We start from the raw sequence: 17,719 nt of genomic DNA on the forward strand, positions 1-17,719 counted from the left end.
ATATTTGCAATGCCTCCAATTCCTTCCCTAGTGGTGTGGTAAGTGTCCAAAATTCCACCCCATATACACACATCAAAAAACGTTTTGCATCACCTTGGTTTACAGAGTTCCAGAACCTGTACAGAAAATCGGAATAGAGATCAACATAAACATCATTTCCGCTCTTTTTATTGCTCATGAAAACCATACATTGCACGTTGTACCACCATACAGCGAGACCTTCAGAGGTGTTGGTCCAAATTGCTGTACACACCACTACCTCTAATACCCAGTAGCATATCCTCTTGCATTGATGCATGCCTGTATTTGTCATGACATTCTATTAACAAGTTCATAAAGGCACTGTTGGTCCAGAATGTCCCATTCCTCAACGGCAATTCGGCGGAGATCCCTCAGAATGGCTGGTGGGTCATGTCGCCCATAAACAGCTCTTTTCAATCTATCCCAGGCATGTTTGATAGGGTTCATGTCTAGAGAACATGCGAGCCACTCTAGTCGAGCGCTTTCATTATCCTGAAGGTATTCATTCACAAGATGTGCATGATGGGGGTGCGAATTATCATCCCCGATGGCGAATGCCTCGCCAATGTGCTGCCGATGTGGTTGCACTATCAGTCAAGAGGATGGCATTCATGTATTGTACAGCCATGGTGGCACCTTCCATGACCACCAGTGGCGTACGTTGGCCACACATAATGCCACCTCAAAACATCAGGGAAACTCCACCTTGCTGCACTCGCAGGACTGTGTGTCTAAGGCGTTCAGCCTAACTGGATTGCCTCTTAAACACGTCTCCGATGATTGTCTCATTGAAAGCGTATGCGTCACTCATCGGAGAAGAGAATGTGATGCCAATCCTGAGCGGTCCATTCGGCATGTTGTTGGGCCCATGTGTACCACACTGCATGGTGTCGTGGTTGGAGAGATGGATCTCGCCATGGACTTCAGGACTGAAGTTGCGCATCATGCAGCATATTTAACACAGTTTGAGTTTTAACACAAAGTCCTGTGGCTGCACAAAAAGCATTATTCAATATGATGGTGTTGCTGTCAGGGTTCCTCAGAGCCATTATCTGTAGGTAGCGGTCATCCACTGCAGTAGTAGCCCTTGGGCGGCCTGAGCGAGGCATGCCATCAACAGTTCCTGTCTTTCTGTATCTCCTCCATGTCCGACAACATCGCTTTGGTTCACTAGAGACGCCTGGACACTTCCCTTGTTGAGAGCCCTTCCTGGCACAAAGTAACATGCGGACGCGATCGAACTGCGGTACTGACCGTCTAGGCATGGTTGAACTACAGACAACACGAGCCGTGTACCTCCTTCCTGGTGGAATGACTGGAACTGATTTGCTGTCGGACCCCCTCCATCTAATACGTGCTGCTCACGCATGGTTGTTTACGTCTTTGGGCGGGTGTAGTGGCATCTCTGAACAGTCAGTGGGACTTAATTAGTTGAGTGCAAAGTTTAATTCTTAATGTCGCAGCTCATCAGAAATTTGTTAATTTTCTAGAAAGAACTTCTGACCATCCCAGTTCTGCAGCAAGTTTCACGGGAGAAGCTGTATTTATCATTGATTTCATACCCCTGCTGTGTGATGGACCCTTTTAGATTTCATCATTACCATGTGCAGCAGTGCACAAAATTTCATTGAGGTTTCTGCTGACAACCATCTATTTTGTTTTCCTATGTTAAAATGTAATCCCATTTCGTTACTGTCTTCAGTAATAGTGGCCGGTAGTTTGTACAGATCTTCCAGCCTGCTTGCATTTTAAGCATGAAATACATTTTAAGGAGTAACTTGAGGGCATGATTCTTTAAACTCATTATTCTGTAGTCATTGTAGCACTTCTTCGTGGGAAGTGGTGTGCAAACCATAATTTCGTTTTTGGGAAAGTTATGGTTGAATTTAAGTACTTCAGAAATAAGAGAGACCATTCCCCAAAAAGTAGAAGCATTGCGTCATCAATACGTGCGCACACAAATCCTTTTCTGAGCTAGAGTACAAATACACACAGAAAACTCACAACCCAAGCGCACATACATGCGTGTATTCCCCTACGAGGTACCGGGTGTCAGTCATCCAGCTAGTTGTGCTCCTTAGTCCTAAAATCTTAATTGTAACCAGTCATATGGAATGATTCCACTTGATAGGTACTGTTGAACAAACCAACAAGTAAGGAAAGATATCATTCATCCTCGAACTGCTTTAATACTTCAGTCTGCATTTCATACTCTTTCATACTGCTATGGCATGCTCTAAATCTGCTCTTGTGATAACCATGCTGTCACTATCCCAACACCATAATAAAGTCTGTTGTCCGTAATGTCATTTTCGATGTGTATTTATCCCACTCACTCAGTTTCACTTCAGCATTTCACAGGATGTTGCCAATGTATGAGGAGCTGTTGTAAATATGTGCTGTTGACTGACTTTCCTGCATATATTAAATGAGAAATGTTTCGCATTCAGTCCATCTCTTTTGCTTCATGCCTGTGGAAGATGTTCTTTTGCATTACCTATTTCCTTTCAAATTACATTCCTCAATTCTTTGAGCATTATCTGATAATTGCTTTTCTATATTAATCCCCCCTCGTGCCCTTTCCTCCCCCCCTCGTGCCCTTTCCTCCCCCCCTCGTGCCCTTTCCTCCCCCCCTCGTGCCCTTTCCTCCCCGCCCCTCGTGCCCTTTCCTCCCCGCCCCTCGTGCCCTTTCCTCCCCGCCCCTCGTGCCCTTTCCTCCCCGCCCCTCGTGCCCTTTCCTCCCCGCCCCTCGTGCCCTTTCCTCCCCGCCCCTCGTGCCCTTTCCTCCCCGCCCCTCGTGCCCTTTCCTCCCCGCCCCTCGTGCCCTTTCCTCCCCGCCCCTCGTGCCCTTTCCTCCCCGCCCCTCGTGCCCTTTCCTCCCCGCCCCTCGTGCCCTTTCCTCCCCGCCCCTCGTGCCCTTTCCTCCCCGCCCCTCGTGCCCTTTCCCTCCCCCCCCTCGTGCCCTTTCCCTCCCCCCCTCGTGCCCTTTCCCTCCCCCCTGCCCTTTTCCACACACCCCCATCGTGCCCTTTTCCACACACACCCCTCGTGCCCTTTTCCACACACCCCCCTCGTGCCCTTTTCCACACACCCCCCTCGTGCCCTTTTCCACACCCCACCCTCGTGCCCTTTCCACGCCCCCCCCCCTCGTGCCCTTTCCACGCCCCCCCCCTCGTGCCCTTTCCACGCCCCCCCCCTCGTGCCCTTTCCACGCCCCCCCCCCCTCGTGCCCTTTCCACGCCCCCCCCCTCGTGCCCTTTCCACGCCCCCCCCCCCTCGTGCCCTTTCCACGCCCCCCCCCTCGTGCCCTTTCCACGCCCCCCCCCCTCGTGCCCTTTCCACGCCCCCCCCCTCGTGCCCTTTCCACGCCCCCCCCCCTCGTGCCCTTTCCACGCCCCCCCCCCCCCCTCGTGCCATTTCCACGCCCCGCCCCTCGTGCTCTTTCCCTCCCCGCCCCTCGTGCCCTTTCCACGCTTCCCCCGCCCCTCGTGCCCTTTCCACGCTTCCCCCGCCCCTCGTGCCCTTTCCACGCTTCCCCCGCCCCTCGTGCCCTTTCCACGCTTCCCCCGCCCCTCGTGCCCTTTCCACGCTTCCCCCGCCCCTCGTGCCCTTTCCACGCTTCCCCCGCCCCTCGTGCCCTTTCCACGCTTCCCCCGCCCCTCGTGCCCTTTCCACGCTTCCCCCGCCCCTCGTGCCCTTTCCACGCTTCCCCCGCCCCTCGTGCCCTTTCCACGCTTCCCCCCCCCCTCGTGCCCTTTCCACGCTTCCCCCCCCCTCGTGCCCTTTCCACGCTTCCCCCCCCCTCGTGCCCTTTCCACGCTTCCCCCCCCCTCGTGCCCTTTCCACGCTTCCCCCCCCCCTCGTGCCCTTTCCACGCTTCCCCCCCCCTTGTGCCCTTTCCACACTTCCCCCCCCCTCGTGCCCTTTCCACGCTTCCCCCCCCTCGTGCCCTTTCCACGCCCCCCCCCCCCTCGTGCCCTTTCCACGCCCCCCCCCTCGTGCCCTTTCCACGCCCCCCCCCCTCGTGCCCTTTCCACGCCCCTCCCCTCGTGCCCTTTCCACGCCCCCCCCCCCTCGTGCCCTTTCCACGCCCCCCCCCTCGTGCCCTTTCCCGTTCGCTCTTTCCTGTTTTTGGCTGTCTTTCCTTTCGTTGATTGGGCTGAACATGTAATCGTATTTAACCCCTTCCCTTTGTTTTTGTGTTCTACAGTTCTTACATGGTTGTGTATGAGCCAAGTTGTTTTTGTGCCCTATAACAAAATGAAGGAAACTGAAGGAAACAAATCCCTCTCCTGCCCCCCCCCCTTCCCCCCCCCCCCCCCACACACACACACATCTTGCGCCCTCAATTCTGTGTGTTGTAAAATGCATATCAGTAAAGTTCTGGATTTAAATTTCAGCTTCCTGCGGAATTTCATTGTACTGAATGTCACAGGTCATTTTTGTGTTGCAAATTGTCCTGGTCATTGTCCTTTTGAACCAGTTTAACTGGGCACCTGCTTCTGTAACTGTAATCAATGAAACACCTGTTTTTTCAGTTACCCAAGCTTCAGAATAATTTTTTATGTTGGAATCACTTATTGGGATTTTCAGTCTCACATAATATAAAATTTTAATCATTTCATTTATCACAAATAATTAATAAATATATGTTTCTCTACTCTGTAATTGGGTTTGCAGCTTTGCTAAATTCAAGGTAGTATTGTGTGTTTTATTATGTGGAATTTTGTTCTCCAGATACATAAGCTGTGCATAACTTTCTCGCTGCTTTCTGTAATATGAAAAAGTTTTCAACAACTTTTGTGTCGCTTTCTCTAATCTGCAAAAGTTTTCTTTCAGTAGAGGGCATTTAAATATATGTACTTGCCATTCCATGTTGTTCCAGGTTGAACTGACAAATATTCAGAAGAAGTACTATCGTGGTATACTAGAGAGAAATTTTTCTTTCCTTTCAAAAGGAACAACATCAGCCAATGTTCCCAACCTTATGAATACTATGATGGAGCTACGAAAATGCTGCATTCATCCATATTTACTTAATGGTAACTTTGAAAAATTTCATTGATTCTGTTTCATTATCCTTGTGGATGTTCGTGTGATATTAATACCACACTCTGACAAAAACTTTAGGAGCTGAAGAGCAGATTCAGTTCGATTATCGTCAGTCGAAGCAGCTGAATACAGATGATCCTGATGGCTACTTTCAAGCACTGATTAATTCATCAGGAAAAATGGTTTTAATTGACAAGCTGTTGCCCAAACTGAAAGCAAATGGCCACAGGGTTCTGATATTTAGCCAAATGGTTAGGTGCTTGGATATTCTTGAAGATTATTTAGTTTACAGAAAGTAAGTACATGTATTCCAAACTGATATTTCAAGTAAACACTGCAGATTCATAAAATAAGTCATCTTTATGATTGAATGTATCTGCCGTGGTGTGTGTCATGTTATTGGAAAATTCAGTAAAAGTCAATATAGTGGACTATTGATAAGTGTATATGAGTATTTATCAAGCAGTATTTATAAAAACATACTGTGTTGAGGTTAATTAAAATTTACCTACATTTATGACACATGTAAATCACTTAAGCCTTTGGGAAACTGTTACACCTTTTCGCCGGGTTTATTTGATGTGCACATATTTCAATTTGTAATTTATGATATTGAACAAATGTCAGTTACACATTATAAAGACATTTGGAATCTGATTCTTACATTCAATTAGATAGTGGTTATAATACTATTGTTAGAAGTTCCCATGACAGCTACTGAAATCAGTTAGAGTGTAATGGCTAATGTGCTGTTATTAATGAAAGTTACCCTTTATTTATATGAAGAAATGGAATGTGAAAGTGTGACAGTGAAATAGGTTTCTTAGTAGGAAGAGGGATGTAGCTGAATTAGACTGGGAAATATGAAATAAGGAAGGGAAAGGTAGAAAGAATTGAAGAGAGAGGTTGTGAAAATTGCCCATTTGCTGACAGGAAAAAGATGAAGGTAGGTGAGATTACTCAAATTGGCTTGTGTAGGCACAGGCTTAGCAGTGTGTACCACGAGATCTGAATGTGATGTGTGTAAAATTCATTGCTTGATGACTTTACAATTGGCTCTCTGCATACGTCATTAATCTCATGTAGGTCATCCAACGTTGCTCAACTATTGATTTATCCTTGGCTTCTAAGCATTCGGACAGCAATAAGAGTGATGTCTGGATACCATGTATTACATAGCTTTTTCTGTCCTTACCTTCATCACACTGAAAGGTATGAATTGTTATAAGAACTGTCACCAAGGGGCCCAGCTAACAGAGAAAATGCGGTTTCAACAGTAAGGTACTTTTGTACAATTTTTACATATCAGCATGCCCGTAAGGTATCAAATACATGCATCAAATTCGTTGAAATTGCTTTATGCATTCCACAGTGATGCTGTCTCAGTAATGTTTTCAATCTTATTTATGTTCCTGATGAGCACTCCGTGCTTCAGATATTCGATCAGTATTTACCTTTACTCATTCTGTTATTTGTGAGCTACCGAGGAGTTGCCATAGTATATTTAAAATACTGCTGTGCAAGGTGGTACAATGGTAAGGCAATGATCTCGTATTCAGGAGGGTGGCGGTTGAAATCCCCATCCTGTTACTTGAGGAAAAGTCCACGATGGTTCCTTTGAAGGGGCACAGTCGATGTCCTTCGCGCATCAGAGGTTGTGCTCTATCTCTGTGATGAACTCGTCAAACAGATATCAAATTCAAACCTTCCTTCCTTTTGATGAAAACTAGAGCAGTGACAACAAAATAGAGAAACATGACAACATTTAATAACATTGCACACAGCACAATTTGAGATGTAGCAATTACCGATTTCCTCAATTAGTTTAGCAGTAATAATTGTTTTGCATATTGTAAAATTGAATAATTTAGCTTCCATTGTGAATTTGATATAAAGAATGCTAAATTCTGATATAGCCATGTAACATCACAAAATAACAGACATTAATTTGTACTCATAACATTGCCCACGAAAAATGTGAAAGAAATTATTTCATGAAATGTACTCTTGTTGAGAAATGTAATTAAATTTAAAGTACAAATATTTAATGGAAAATATTGACTTTTTATGTTGAAAAGTAGTAAGGATTAGTAACCTTCAGTTGCCTGAACATTTTAAATGGTCCTTATTTTGAAATGAAGAAAACTGTTACTTAGCTCTCACTTATAAAACAGTTAGCAGTATGGTTCGCCTTAAATAAAAATAGTTGTGATTTATTCATTATACTCAAAAGGTGTGTGTAGCATTAAACAATTTCAAAAGTAGTTCTCATTCAGAAGAACTTAAAAACACTGTTACTTCCTTTTTACGGGTTTGCTGTTAGTGGGAGCTATATTTTTTCTCGTCATTAGGAGCTGTGCAAGCTGTATTCTGTAATCAGATCATGGTGCCAATATAAATTTTAAAGGTCATAATTACTGGAATGTTATTTCTAAGTTATTACAGTTTTGGAATGTGAGATTCTTTTGCATTAAACATTAGTATATCAGTTACAAGCATACATCTTTGTGTGATGAATGCAAGAGCATTTCCAGTTTAATTTTTTTAGTTGTAAATTAAGTTAAAAAACAGTACTTTTGGCAGTCTACTCTGAAATTTTGTGATATTTGACTACGATGTTCAGGAATGCTCTGAAATCTATTTTTATACTGATACTTTTCCTCCTATTTCATTGAAAACAGTTGACTTTCTTGCGTTATGGTCCTCCAGATCTTGAACAGACCATTGGTTTGATTAGGACTCAAAATAACTCTTCTGATTCATGGTTTTTAACTATTCTCAATACACAAATAACTTTTATATTTGAAAATCAGTCTTATCAAAATTAGGATTTTTTACAGCACTGTTGGAACCAAGATAGCTCCCTTAACTTGTGCATTCTTTTGTAACATTTGATAATATTCCATGCTTTCTCAACTACTGCAGATATCCATTTGAGAGGATTGATGGACGTATTCGAGGGAATCTCAGGCAAGCTGCCATTGACAGATTCAGCAAACCAGACTCTGATCGTTTCGTATTCCTACTGTGCACAAAAGCTGGTGGGCTTGGAATTAATCTGACTGCAGCAGACACTGTAATTATTTATGATAGTGACTGGAATCCTCAGAATGATTTACAGGTATTTAATAGTACAGCATGTGCTCCATATTAAAATTTGCTGTTGTACTGTTGTTAAATAAATATATTGATTTGTAATTCTAGGCACAAGCAAGATGTCACCGAATTGGCCAACAAAAAATGGTTAAAGTTTATCGTCTGCTTTGTCGGAACACATATGAACGGGAGATGTTTGACAAAGCTTCATTGAAGTTGGGCCTTGATAAAGCAGTTCTTCAGAGTATGAATACAGCTCAAGGAGGTAAAGACCAAACAAACAAACAGCTGTCAAAAAAAGAAATTGAAGATCTTTTGAAAAAAGGTAAGATACGTAGACCACTGTCAGCTATATTGTACGTGATGAAATCAGTGTAATGTTAGGCTTAATTAAATCCATGACATATGCTGCAGGAAATTTTACTTATACCCACCTTTCATCTGCAGTCATTGCTTTACCTTTGATCTCATTACTTTCCTGTGTTTCCTAAACTAAACTTGTTTAACTTTGATGAAGATGCTACCTCGAAGTATTATATTTTAAAAAATTATGCTTTTTTAAAAATAAAGAAATGAATATCTAGCTGTATCTGAGCATTAGAGTCGAAATTAAAATGAGGAGTATTTGGTTTTCAGTATTGGTCCTCTCCTTTATGGATTTTCAAAGACAAAAACTGTGTAATACACATGAAAATGGAACTACTTCCTCCTTTATTTCCCTGATTACTGCACAGCTCCACTTTTTGATATTTGCAATATTCGTATCCACATGAATCATTCCTAATTGTTGTTGAATTTTTGTTACATATCAAAATACCTAGGGCTGTAGTAGTCTGAAATCCTCCTTGGCATTCTGTAAAGTGTTACTAGCATCTGCAACTCTACCTGCCATGCAATAGAAATTTGTGCTGTCACATTCTGCTGCATGCCACCCAGGAAGTACCCCCCCCCCCCCCCCCAAAAAAAAAAAAAACCAACAAAAAAAAACTGGAACATATATAGGATATCATTTCCTTCTTTGGACTCCTCTTGTCCCATTTACTTGTTATTAAAATTATAGTAAAGTTAGTTGTTCATTTATTGCTTGATCATTGATAAATGAAGAGGGTACAGAAAATTTTGCACTTCTAATGTGTAAAAGAAAATTTCCGAATTGAATTCAGCTGAATTGTGTATCCTCACAACTGTTCACTTCCTCTCCTAAAGAGTGTTAATACTTAGAACTTCTATTTCAGGTTGATGGGGTAACTCTTGAAGTCAGTACTGTCAAGTTTTTCAAAGCTTGTATAAATTCTCAGGCTGGCACGAATTTTGCAATTATAATTCCTCTAACTTTCTAAATTAACTGTTGTTACCAACTACCTTTCATCTTCTTTCCGCTCGTAAGCTGTTCCTAAATACTCCTCTTCTGACACTGCTGTTATAATAAGAATCTTCTTGCAATTAAAATGTATACTTGGCTGTACTCTTCTAATAACTCTGGCACACATGTGTTTGCTTAGTAATAAATCAGATTCCCTGTAGTTCAGTGTAAATTTCATTCTTGTACAATTAATAAAAACAGGATACAACTTACTTAAGTTATCATGGATGTATCATGACACTCCATGACTGTTGATTCATTTGTAATTCATTTTTTAATAATTGATCCCCAACTTTGAGATCATTTTGCGGTTCCATTACATGATGAACATTGGTGTATCACACATTTCCTTAGTCAGATAAATATCTTTGTAATTAGCAAAAATGGGCCTGTCAAAGGGTATCCACTTTGTGCCTCAAACCCAGTGTTGGTGCGATTCCAGTAGGGGAGCAAATCTTCAGAAATGGGTCCCACAAACAGTATCCATTGTGTGTCTGACTCACCTTATGGTGTTTCTAGTCCACTAGTGTACAAGCACAGTGTTCACAATGTTGTGATTAGAAAGCTGTGGAAGGAGTGCATAATGAATAACAGTTAATTGACAACCAGTTCAAATCCACTGGGTAATCCATAAATGAGTGCACATGTATCCAATTGCACTTTTAAAATAGTTTCATTGGCACAGCACTTTTCATTACACACATAACCAAGATTGGTTATTCATACACATAGGATTATTGTCATGATGCTTTATAGGCACCACATAATTGTGTGGTGCCTTTTGAATTGAATGTTAGATTGGTGATAGTAATGCATATAATAACACTCTCAATATATAAAGTACATTCTATAGTAAATCAATACAGCACACATTAGCAAACATACAGCCACTGATTACAAATACAAGTTTTTCAAACTTGCCATATTGCCAACCTCCCAAAAATACTGACAACAATGCTTGTCAGTGCCTGACTGGTGCTGGTGCACATTTAAAAATGTAAGTAAACTAAATCAGAAAATCATGTGTACATCCTTTCTCATTGAATATTTTAATACTGCATTTTTTTAAAGGAATGAAATAGGTGATAATATTTAAGTGAAAGAGTATACTATTTATTTATTTTTGAGACTGTGAACTTTGAAGACCCATTGATACCAAACCTTATCCTTAAGGGAATTCTCCTCTACGCAAAGCATCCTGAGTTTATTTGCTGGCTGTTGCATTCCAGCTACAGTGGAACTTTGATTTTACATTCTCAATTTTATGTTTTTGCAATTATATGCCATAAATTCGTAGCCCTTGCGGAAAAACCATAAGATCAGTGTTAAAAATTCCCCTATTTTACTTTACAGCCTAGCAAGGCTTATCTTGATTCTATGTCATTAATCAATGTCTCACTTGACTTAGTCTCATTTTTTTCCTGTTTACATGTGATGTGACTGAAAAACTGACAGGTGGCACAAAAGACAGATGGTTCGCACCATGGATGGTAGGGGAGTTAAGGGAATATTTTAGGCTATTGCGAACAGGGGAGATAAAGAGAGAGGAAATGCTTACATTGTCAATACAACTTCCAACATTTGGCTTCACTGCACAATTATGATAGAACTGTTAGATTGCGGAAGCAATGGAAAAACAGGGCAGTCCACGCAAAGTGTTGCAGACCAAGCCAAACTGTGACAAATGGCCCAGCCACCACTTTTTCTTGTGCTACTTGCAACTCAATCACAACTTTTTGCATGTGTTTCCGATGTACTGTATTCAGGAACAATATCGATCATCAACCTTGTAAATTAAAAAACCAAGTCTTGAAGAATATGCTCAGTTGGAATCAAGGAAATGTCTTGTCATTTCTGGGTAATGAGCTCTTATTGGCTGGCAGCTTGTTTAGTCATCTAACAGCCAGTGCAACTACCACACCCTATTAATGCATGTAAAATGAACTCTCCTGCTGGATGTGTGAAGAGACTGGCATGCAGGTAGGGGTGAAAGCATTTTGTGAAGTGCCAAAAATATACTTTTTGTGCAGATCATATGCTAGTGCAGAGATGTCTCACGGAAGTAGAACAAAGATTTTGTGATTGCATATTTTAAAAACTTTCATGTTTAAATCTGACAAGATATATTTTCAACAACTGCAAGCACTACTCATATATATTTGCACAGTGTGCTGTAGATTGTAAAAATTGGCAGCAGTGATAGAAGGGATGAACCGAAACTGTACTGCCCTGAGCTTTCTTTTAAATTTGTATTTTTCACAGTGTACAGAACTTCACTGAGCCTACTTCTAATAAGCGTGCAACGTCAGCTGGGGAATTACTCATTTTTTTCACATCTGTTTCTCTCATCGAGCCTTAAATAACACTTCATAAGCTACAGAAGCAAAACGTACACCCCACATGTAAGACACCAATGACATTCACTGTACTTTCAGTTTAATTCACTGTGTAAATCAGTTTTTGCTTTTCTCTTGGTGAACTCAAACAAAAAGTCTCTCAACAATGTGTATTTTCAAACACGAAAATCCAGGGTGGAATGTAACAATGTTGTTGTTGTTGTTGTTGTTGTTGTTGTGGTCTTCAGTCCTGAGATTGGTTTGATGCAGCTCTCCATGCTACTCTATCCTGTGCAAGCTTCATCATCTCCCAGTACCTACTGCAACCTACATCCTTCTGAATCTGCTTAGTTTATTCATCTCTTGGTCTCCCTCTACGATTTTTACCCTCCACGCTGCCCTCCAATACTAAATTGGTGATCCCTTGATGCCTCAGAACATGTCCTACCAACCGATCCCTTCTTCTGGTCAAGTTGTGCCACAAACTCCTCTTCTCCCCAATCCTATTCAGTACCTCCTCATTAGTTGTGTGATCTACCCATCTAATCTTCAGCATTCTTCTGTAGCACCACATTTCAAAAGCTTCTATTCTCTTCTTGTCGAAACTATTTACCGTCCATGTTTCACTTCCATACATGGCTACACTCCATACAAATACTTTCAGAAATGACTTCCTGACACTTAAATCTATACTCGATGTTAACAAATTTCTCTTCTTCAGAAACGCTTTCCTTGCCATTGCCAGTCTACATTTTATATTCTCTCTACTTCGACCATCATCAGTTATTTTGCTCCCCAAATAGCAAAACTACTTCACTACTTTAAGTGTCTCATTTCCTAATCTAATACCCTCAACATCACCCGACTTCATTCGACTACATTCCATTATCCTCGTTTCGCTTTTGTTGATGTTCATCGTATATCCTCCCTTGAAGACACCATCCATTCCGTTCAACTGCTCTTCGAAGTCCTTTGCTGTCTCTGACAGAATTACAATGTCATCGGCGAACCTCAAAGTTTTTATTTCTTCTCCATGGATTTTAATACCTACTCCGAATTTTTCTTTTGTTTCCTTTACTGCTTGCTCAATATACAGATTGAATAACATTGGGGAGAGGCTACAACCCTGTCTTACTCCCTTCCCAACCACTACTTCCCTTTCATGTCCCTCGACTCTTATAACTGCCATCTGGTTTCTGTACAAATTGTAAATAGCCTTTCGCTCCCTGTATTTTACCCCTGCCTCCTTCAGAATTTGAAACAGAGTATTCCAGTTAACATTGTCAAAAGCTTTCTCTAAGTCTACAAATGCTAGAAATGTAGATTTGCCTTTCCTTAATCTTTCTTCTAAGATAAGTTGTAAGGTCAGTATTGCCTCACGTGTTCCAGTATTTCTACAGAATCCAAACTGATCTTCCCCGAGGTCGGCTTCTACTAGTTTTTCCATTCGTCTGTAAAGAATTCGTGTTAGTATTTTGCAGCTGTGGCTTATTAAACTGATTGTTCGGTAATTCTCACATCTGTCAACACCTGCTTTCTTTGGGATAGGAATCATTATATTCTTCTTGAAGTCTGAGGGTATTTCGCCTGTTTCATACATCTTGCTCACCAGATGGTAGAGTTTTGTCAGGACTGGCTCTCCCAAGGCCGTCAGTAGTTCCAATGGAATGTTGTCTACTCCGGGAGCCTTGTTTCGACTCAGGTCTTTCAGTGCTCTGTCAAACTCTTTACGCAGTATCTTATCTCCCATTTCGTCGTCATCTACATCCTCTTCCATTTCCATAATACTGTCCTCAAGTACATCGCCCTTGTATAGACCCTCTATATGCTCCTTCCACCTTTCTGCTTTCCCTTCTTTGCTTAGAACTGGGTTTCCATCTGAGCTCTTGATGTTCATACAAGTGGTTCTCTTCTCTCCAAAGGTATCTTTAATTTTCCTGTAGGCAGTATCTATCTTACCCCTAGTGAGATACGCTTCTACATCCTTACATTTGTCCTCTAGCCATCCCTGCTTAACCATTTTGCACTTCCTGTCGATCTCATTTTTGAGACGTTTGTATTCCTTTTTGCCTGCTTCATTTACTGCATTTTTATATTTTCTCCTTTCATCAATTAAATTCAATATTTCTTCTGTTACCCAAGGATTTCTACTAGCCCTCGTCTTTTTACCTACTTGATCGTCTGCTGCCTTCACTACTTCATCCCTCAGAGCTACCCATTCTTCTTCTACTGTATTTCTTTCCCCCATTCCTGTCAATTGTTCCCTTATGCTCTCCCTGAAACTCTGTACAACCTCTGGTTCTTTCAGTTTATCCAGGTCCCATCTCCTTAAATTCCCACCTTTTTGCAGTTTCTTCAGTTTTAATCTACAGGTCATAACCAATAGATTGTGGTCAGAGTCCACATCTGCCCCTGGAAATGTCTTACAATTTAAAACCTGGTTCCTAAATCTCTGTCTTACCATTATATAATCTATCTGATACCTTTTAGTATCTCCAGGGTTCTTCCATGTATACAACCTTCTATCATGATTCTTAAACCAAGTGTTAGCTATGATTAAGTTGTGCTCTGTGCAAAATTCTACCAGGCGGCTTCCTCTTTCATTTCTTAGCCCCAATCCACATTCACCTACTACGTTTCCTTCTCTCCCTTTTCCTACACTCGAATTCCAGTCACCCATGACTATTAAATTTTCCTCTCCCTTCACTATCTGAATAATTTCTTTTATTTCATCATACATTTCTTCAATTTCTTCGTCATCTGCAGAGCTAGTTGGCATATAAACTTGTACTACTGTAGTAGGTGTGGGCTTCGTATCTATCTTGGCCACAATAATGCGTTCACTAAGCTGTTTGTAGTAGTTTACCCGCGTTCCTATTTTCCTATTCGTTATTAAACCTACTCCTGCATTACCCCTATTTGACTTTGTGTTTATAACCCTGTAGTCACCTGTCCAGAAGTCTTGTTCCTCCTGCCACCGAACTTCACTAATTCCCACTATATCTAACTTTAACCTATCCATTCCCTTTTTAAATTTTCTAACCTACCTGCCCGGTTAAGGGATCTGACATTCCACGCTCCGATCCGTAGAACGCCAGTTTTCTTTCTCCTGGTAACGACGTCCTCTTGAGTAGTCCCCGCCCGGAGATCCGAATGGGGGACTATTTTACCTCCGAAATATTTTACCCAAGAGGACGCCATCATCATTTAATCATACAGTAAAGCTGCATGCCCTCGGGAAAAATTACGGCCGTAGTTTCCCCTTGCTTTCAGCCGTTCGCAGTACCAGCACAGCAAGGCCGTTTTGGTTATTGTTGCAAGGCCAGATCAGTCAATCATCCAGACTGTTGCCCTTGCAATTACTGAAAAGGCTGCTGCCCCTCTTCAGGAACCACACATTTGTCTGGCCTCTCAACAGATACCCCTCCATTGTGGTTGTACCTACGGTACGGCTATCTTTATCGCTGAGGCACGCAAGCCTCCCCACCAACGGCAAGGCCCATGGTTCATAGGGGGGAGGGTAACAATATTATGAGAAGGAAAATTGCTACTCACCATATAGCAGAGATGCTGGGTCACAGATGGGTACAACGAGAAAATTTTCACACTTACATCTTTCAGCCAATGGCCTTTGTCAACACACACACACACACACACACACACACACACACACACACACACACACACACACACACACACACGACTCGGTGTATTTTCATGTATAATTTGTAGTTGTAGCATGTCAGAAAATAGCTTGAGTACCTTGTACCCAGATACCAGTTTGATTTTTGACAAGCTTTTGTTTGTTTTTGCATATTTGTGATTTTTTGAAGAACTGTTGAAGTTCATTACTACAAATTCACATAAACATGATGTTGTAAATTAATTTCCTTCACGTATACTAATTTTATAGAATATATTGGAGGATTAAGATCTTTAATCATATATGTTAACTACATATGTTTTGCTCATATTTTCGGGGTTTTAATCTTTTCCTCGATTCTGCTTTTTCCTCAGTTTTCCATTTTTTTTTAAGTCTGGACTGCACTATAAAATAAAATAGCGATTTCACTGTAGTTGCTTTGTCATACTACTAGCAAATGTAGATCGTTGCCATTTTAATTATGGTGAAATGAATGAACACGATGAAAAGCGTAAATACATGCTCTGCTCTGGTCTGTCAATTCTGTTTTGTTTTTATGCACTTAAAGTATATAAACTGATGTTGTCGTCCTCTGTCTGAGGGCTGGTTTGATTCAGTTCTCCACACCTGTCTAGCTTCGGCAAGCCTCTTCAGCTCCAAATAACTCATGCAGTAAACAACCGTTTGTACTTGCTTACTGCATTCATCTAATTCCAAAGTGTCAGTTCCTTGATACCTCAGAGTGTGACCTATGAACCGATCCTTTCTTTCAGTCCAGTCGTGCCATTAATTTCAGTTCAGTAGTGCCTTATTAGTTATGCTATCTATCAGTCAAATCATCAGCTTTATTCTGTAGAACCACATTTCAAAAGCTGCTATTAACTTATTGATGAATTGCTTATCATCCATGTTCCACATTTTTCTCTCTTGGAAATGCTTTCCATGCAATAGTCAGTCTGCACCATTACACTGTTTGCCCCCCCCCCCCCCCCCCCCCATCTTGTAAACTTTTTGAAGAGGCTATCCGTTCTGTTCAACTGCTGTTCCAAGGCCTTTGCTGTAAATTGCTGCACATTCACGGAGTGATGTTACCAGACTTCTCATGAGGAATTTCTTGAAAGCAGGTGGATGATAACAAGGTTTTAATGTATTATTTATTTTAAACACATTACCAATTGTTGAATTCATACATTCAAGTTTTTCCTTAATAGCAAAAAATATTTGTTGGTGGCTCAAAACCTAAACTTGTTTTTGTAAAATTGTTGCACCTTTTAGAAATGTGTTACTGTGTCTTTATGACTTCTAAAGAATAGTCACTCTAAATCTTCGCAATTGTTGATAGGTGCTTATGGTGCCATTATGGATGAAGATAGCGCAGGAGACAAGTTTTGTGAAGAAGATATAGATCAGATTTTAGAACGCAGAACACAAATCATTACATTAGAATCTGAGAAAGGATCAACCTTCTCAAAAGCTAGTTTTGCCTCATCTGGAATACGGTCCGATATTGACATAGATGATCCTGATTTCTGGAAAAAATGGGCAAAGAAAGCAGAAATTGACACCTCGGAGAAAGAAGAAAAGGTATGTAAAATGCTTTGCCATGTACTTACATTGACTTGCAGTTATGTTAATTTACTATAAAAAAATTTTGCCTCCAGGATCAACTTGTCATATCTGAACCCAGACGCCGCACACAAATCAAGCGATATGGCCATGATGAGTCAGTTGTCGACATGTCTGAACTGGACAGTTCATCAGAAAGTGATGAAGATCCTGCCATTGGTGTTGGCAGAGGAAGAGGTAATTTTATGAATAGAAAAAACTTGAATAAATTGGAATGTTGTAGCATAACAGTTTACTATTGAATTTAATTGGCTTTGAATAAATATATGAAAGATTGGATTATTATACATCATCAGCAAGAATGCTGGTATTGATAGTGCTGGGATTCTGAACCAATAGAAAAGTATATTGTGTTGTCACGGTATAACCATTTTGACTCTTCTATGGGTTTTTGAGAATGTGGACGTGCAGCCACTCAAAACATTCTGTCTTAACACAGTGGAAAAAAGAACAGCAATCAGTCGCGAAATCCGTCATTTTATTACAGCTGATCTAGATTTCAACTATTACACGGTCATTATCAGTGCATATAACAACAGGTGACATTGGTGCTTAGTAAACAATATTGGTTGATGTAGAAGA

The 17,719-nt window shown here is 41.2% G+C and overlaps 1 protein-coding gene across 1 annotated transcript in view; it reads left to right on the forward strand.

Moving 5' to 3' along the window:
* Positions 1-17,719, forward strand: part of LOC126237034 (chromodomain-helicase-DNA-binding protein 7) — a 322,661-nt gene that overhangs the window by 141,080 nt on the left and 163,862 nt on the right. Inside the window, exons 16-21 of the mRNA XM_049946794.1 lie at positions 4,907-5,063; positions 5,152-5,368; positions 7,999-8,194; positions 8,278-8,494; positions 16,854-17,095; positions 17,173-17,314. Coding sequence (XP_049802751.1) covers positions 4,907-5,063; positions 5,152-5,368; positions 7,999-8,194; positions 8,278-8,494; positions 16,854-17,095; positions 17,173-17,314 — 1,171 coding nt within the window. The remainder of the gene's footprint in view (positions 1-4,906; positions 5,064-5,151; positions 5,369-7,998; positions 8,195-8,277; positions 8,495-16,853; positions 17,096-17,172; positions 17,315-17,719) is intronic.

The sequence above is a fragment of the Schistocerca nitens genome, chromosome 2 (genome assembly GCF_023898315.1).
Source record: "Schistocerca nitens isolate TAMUIC-IGC-003100 chromosome 2, iqSchNite1.1, whole genome shotgun sequence".
Taxonomy (NCBI): Eukaryota; Metazoa; Arthropoda; class Insecta; order Orthoptera; family Acrididae; genus Schistocerca; species Schistocerca nitens.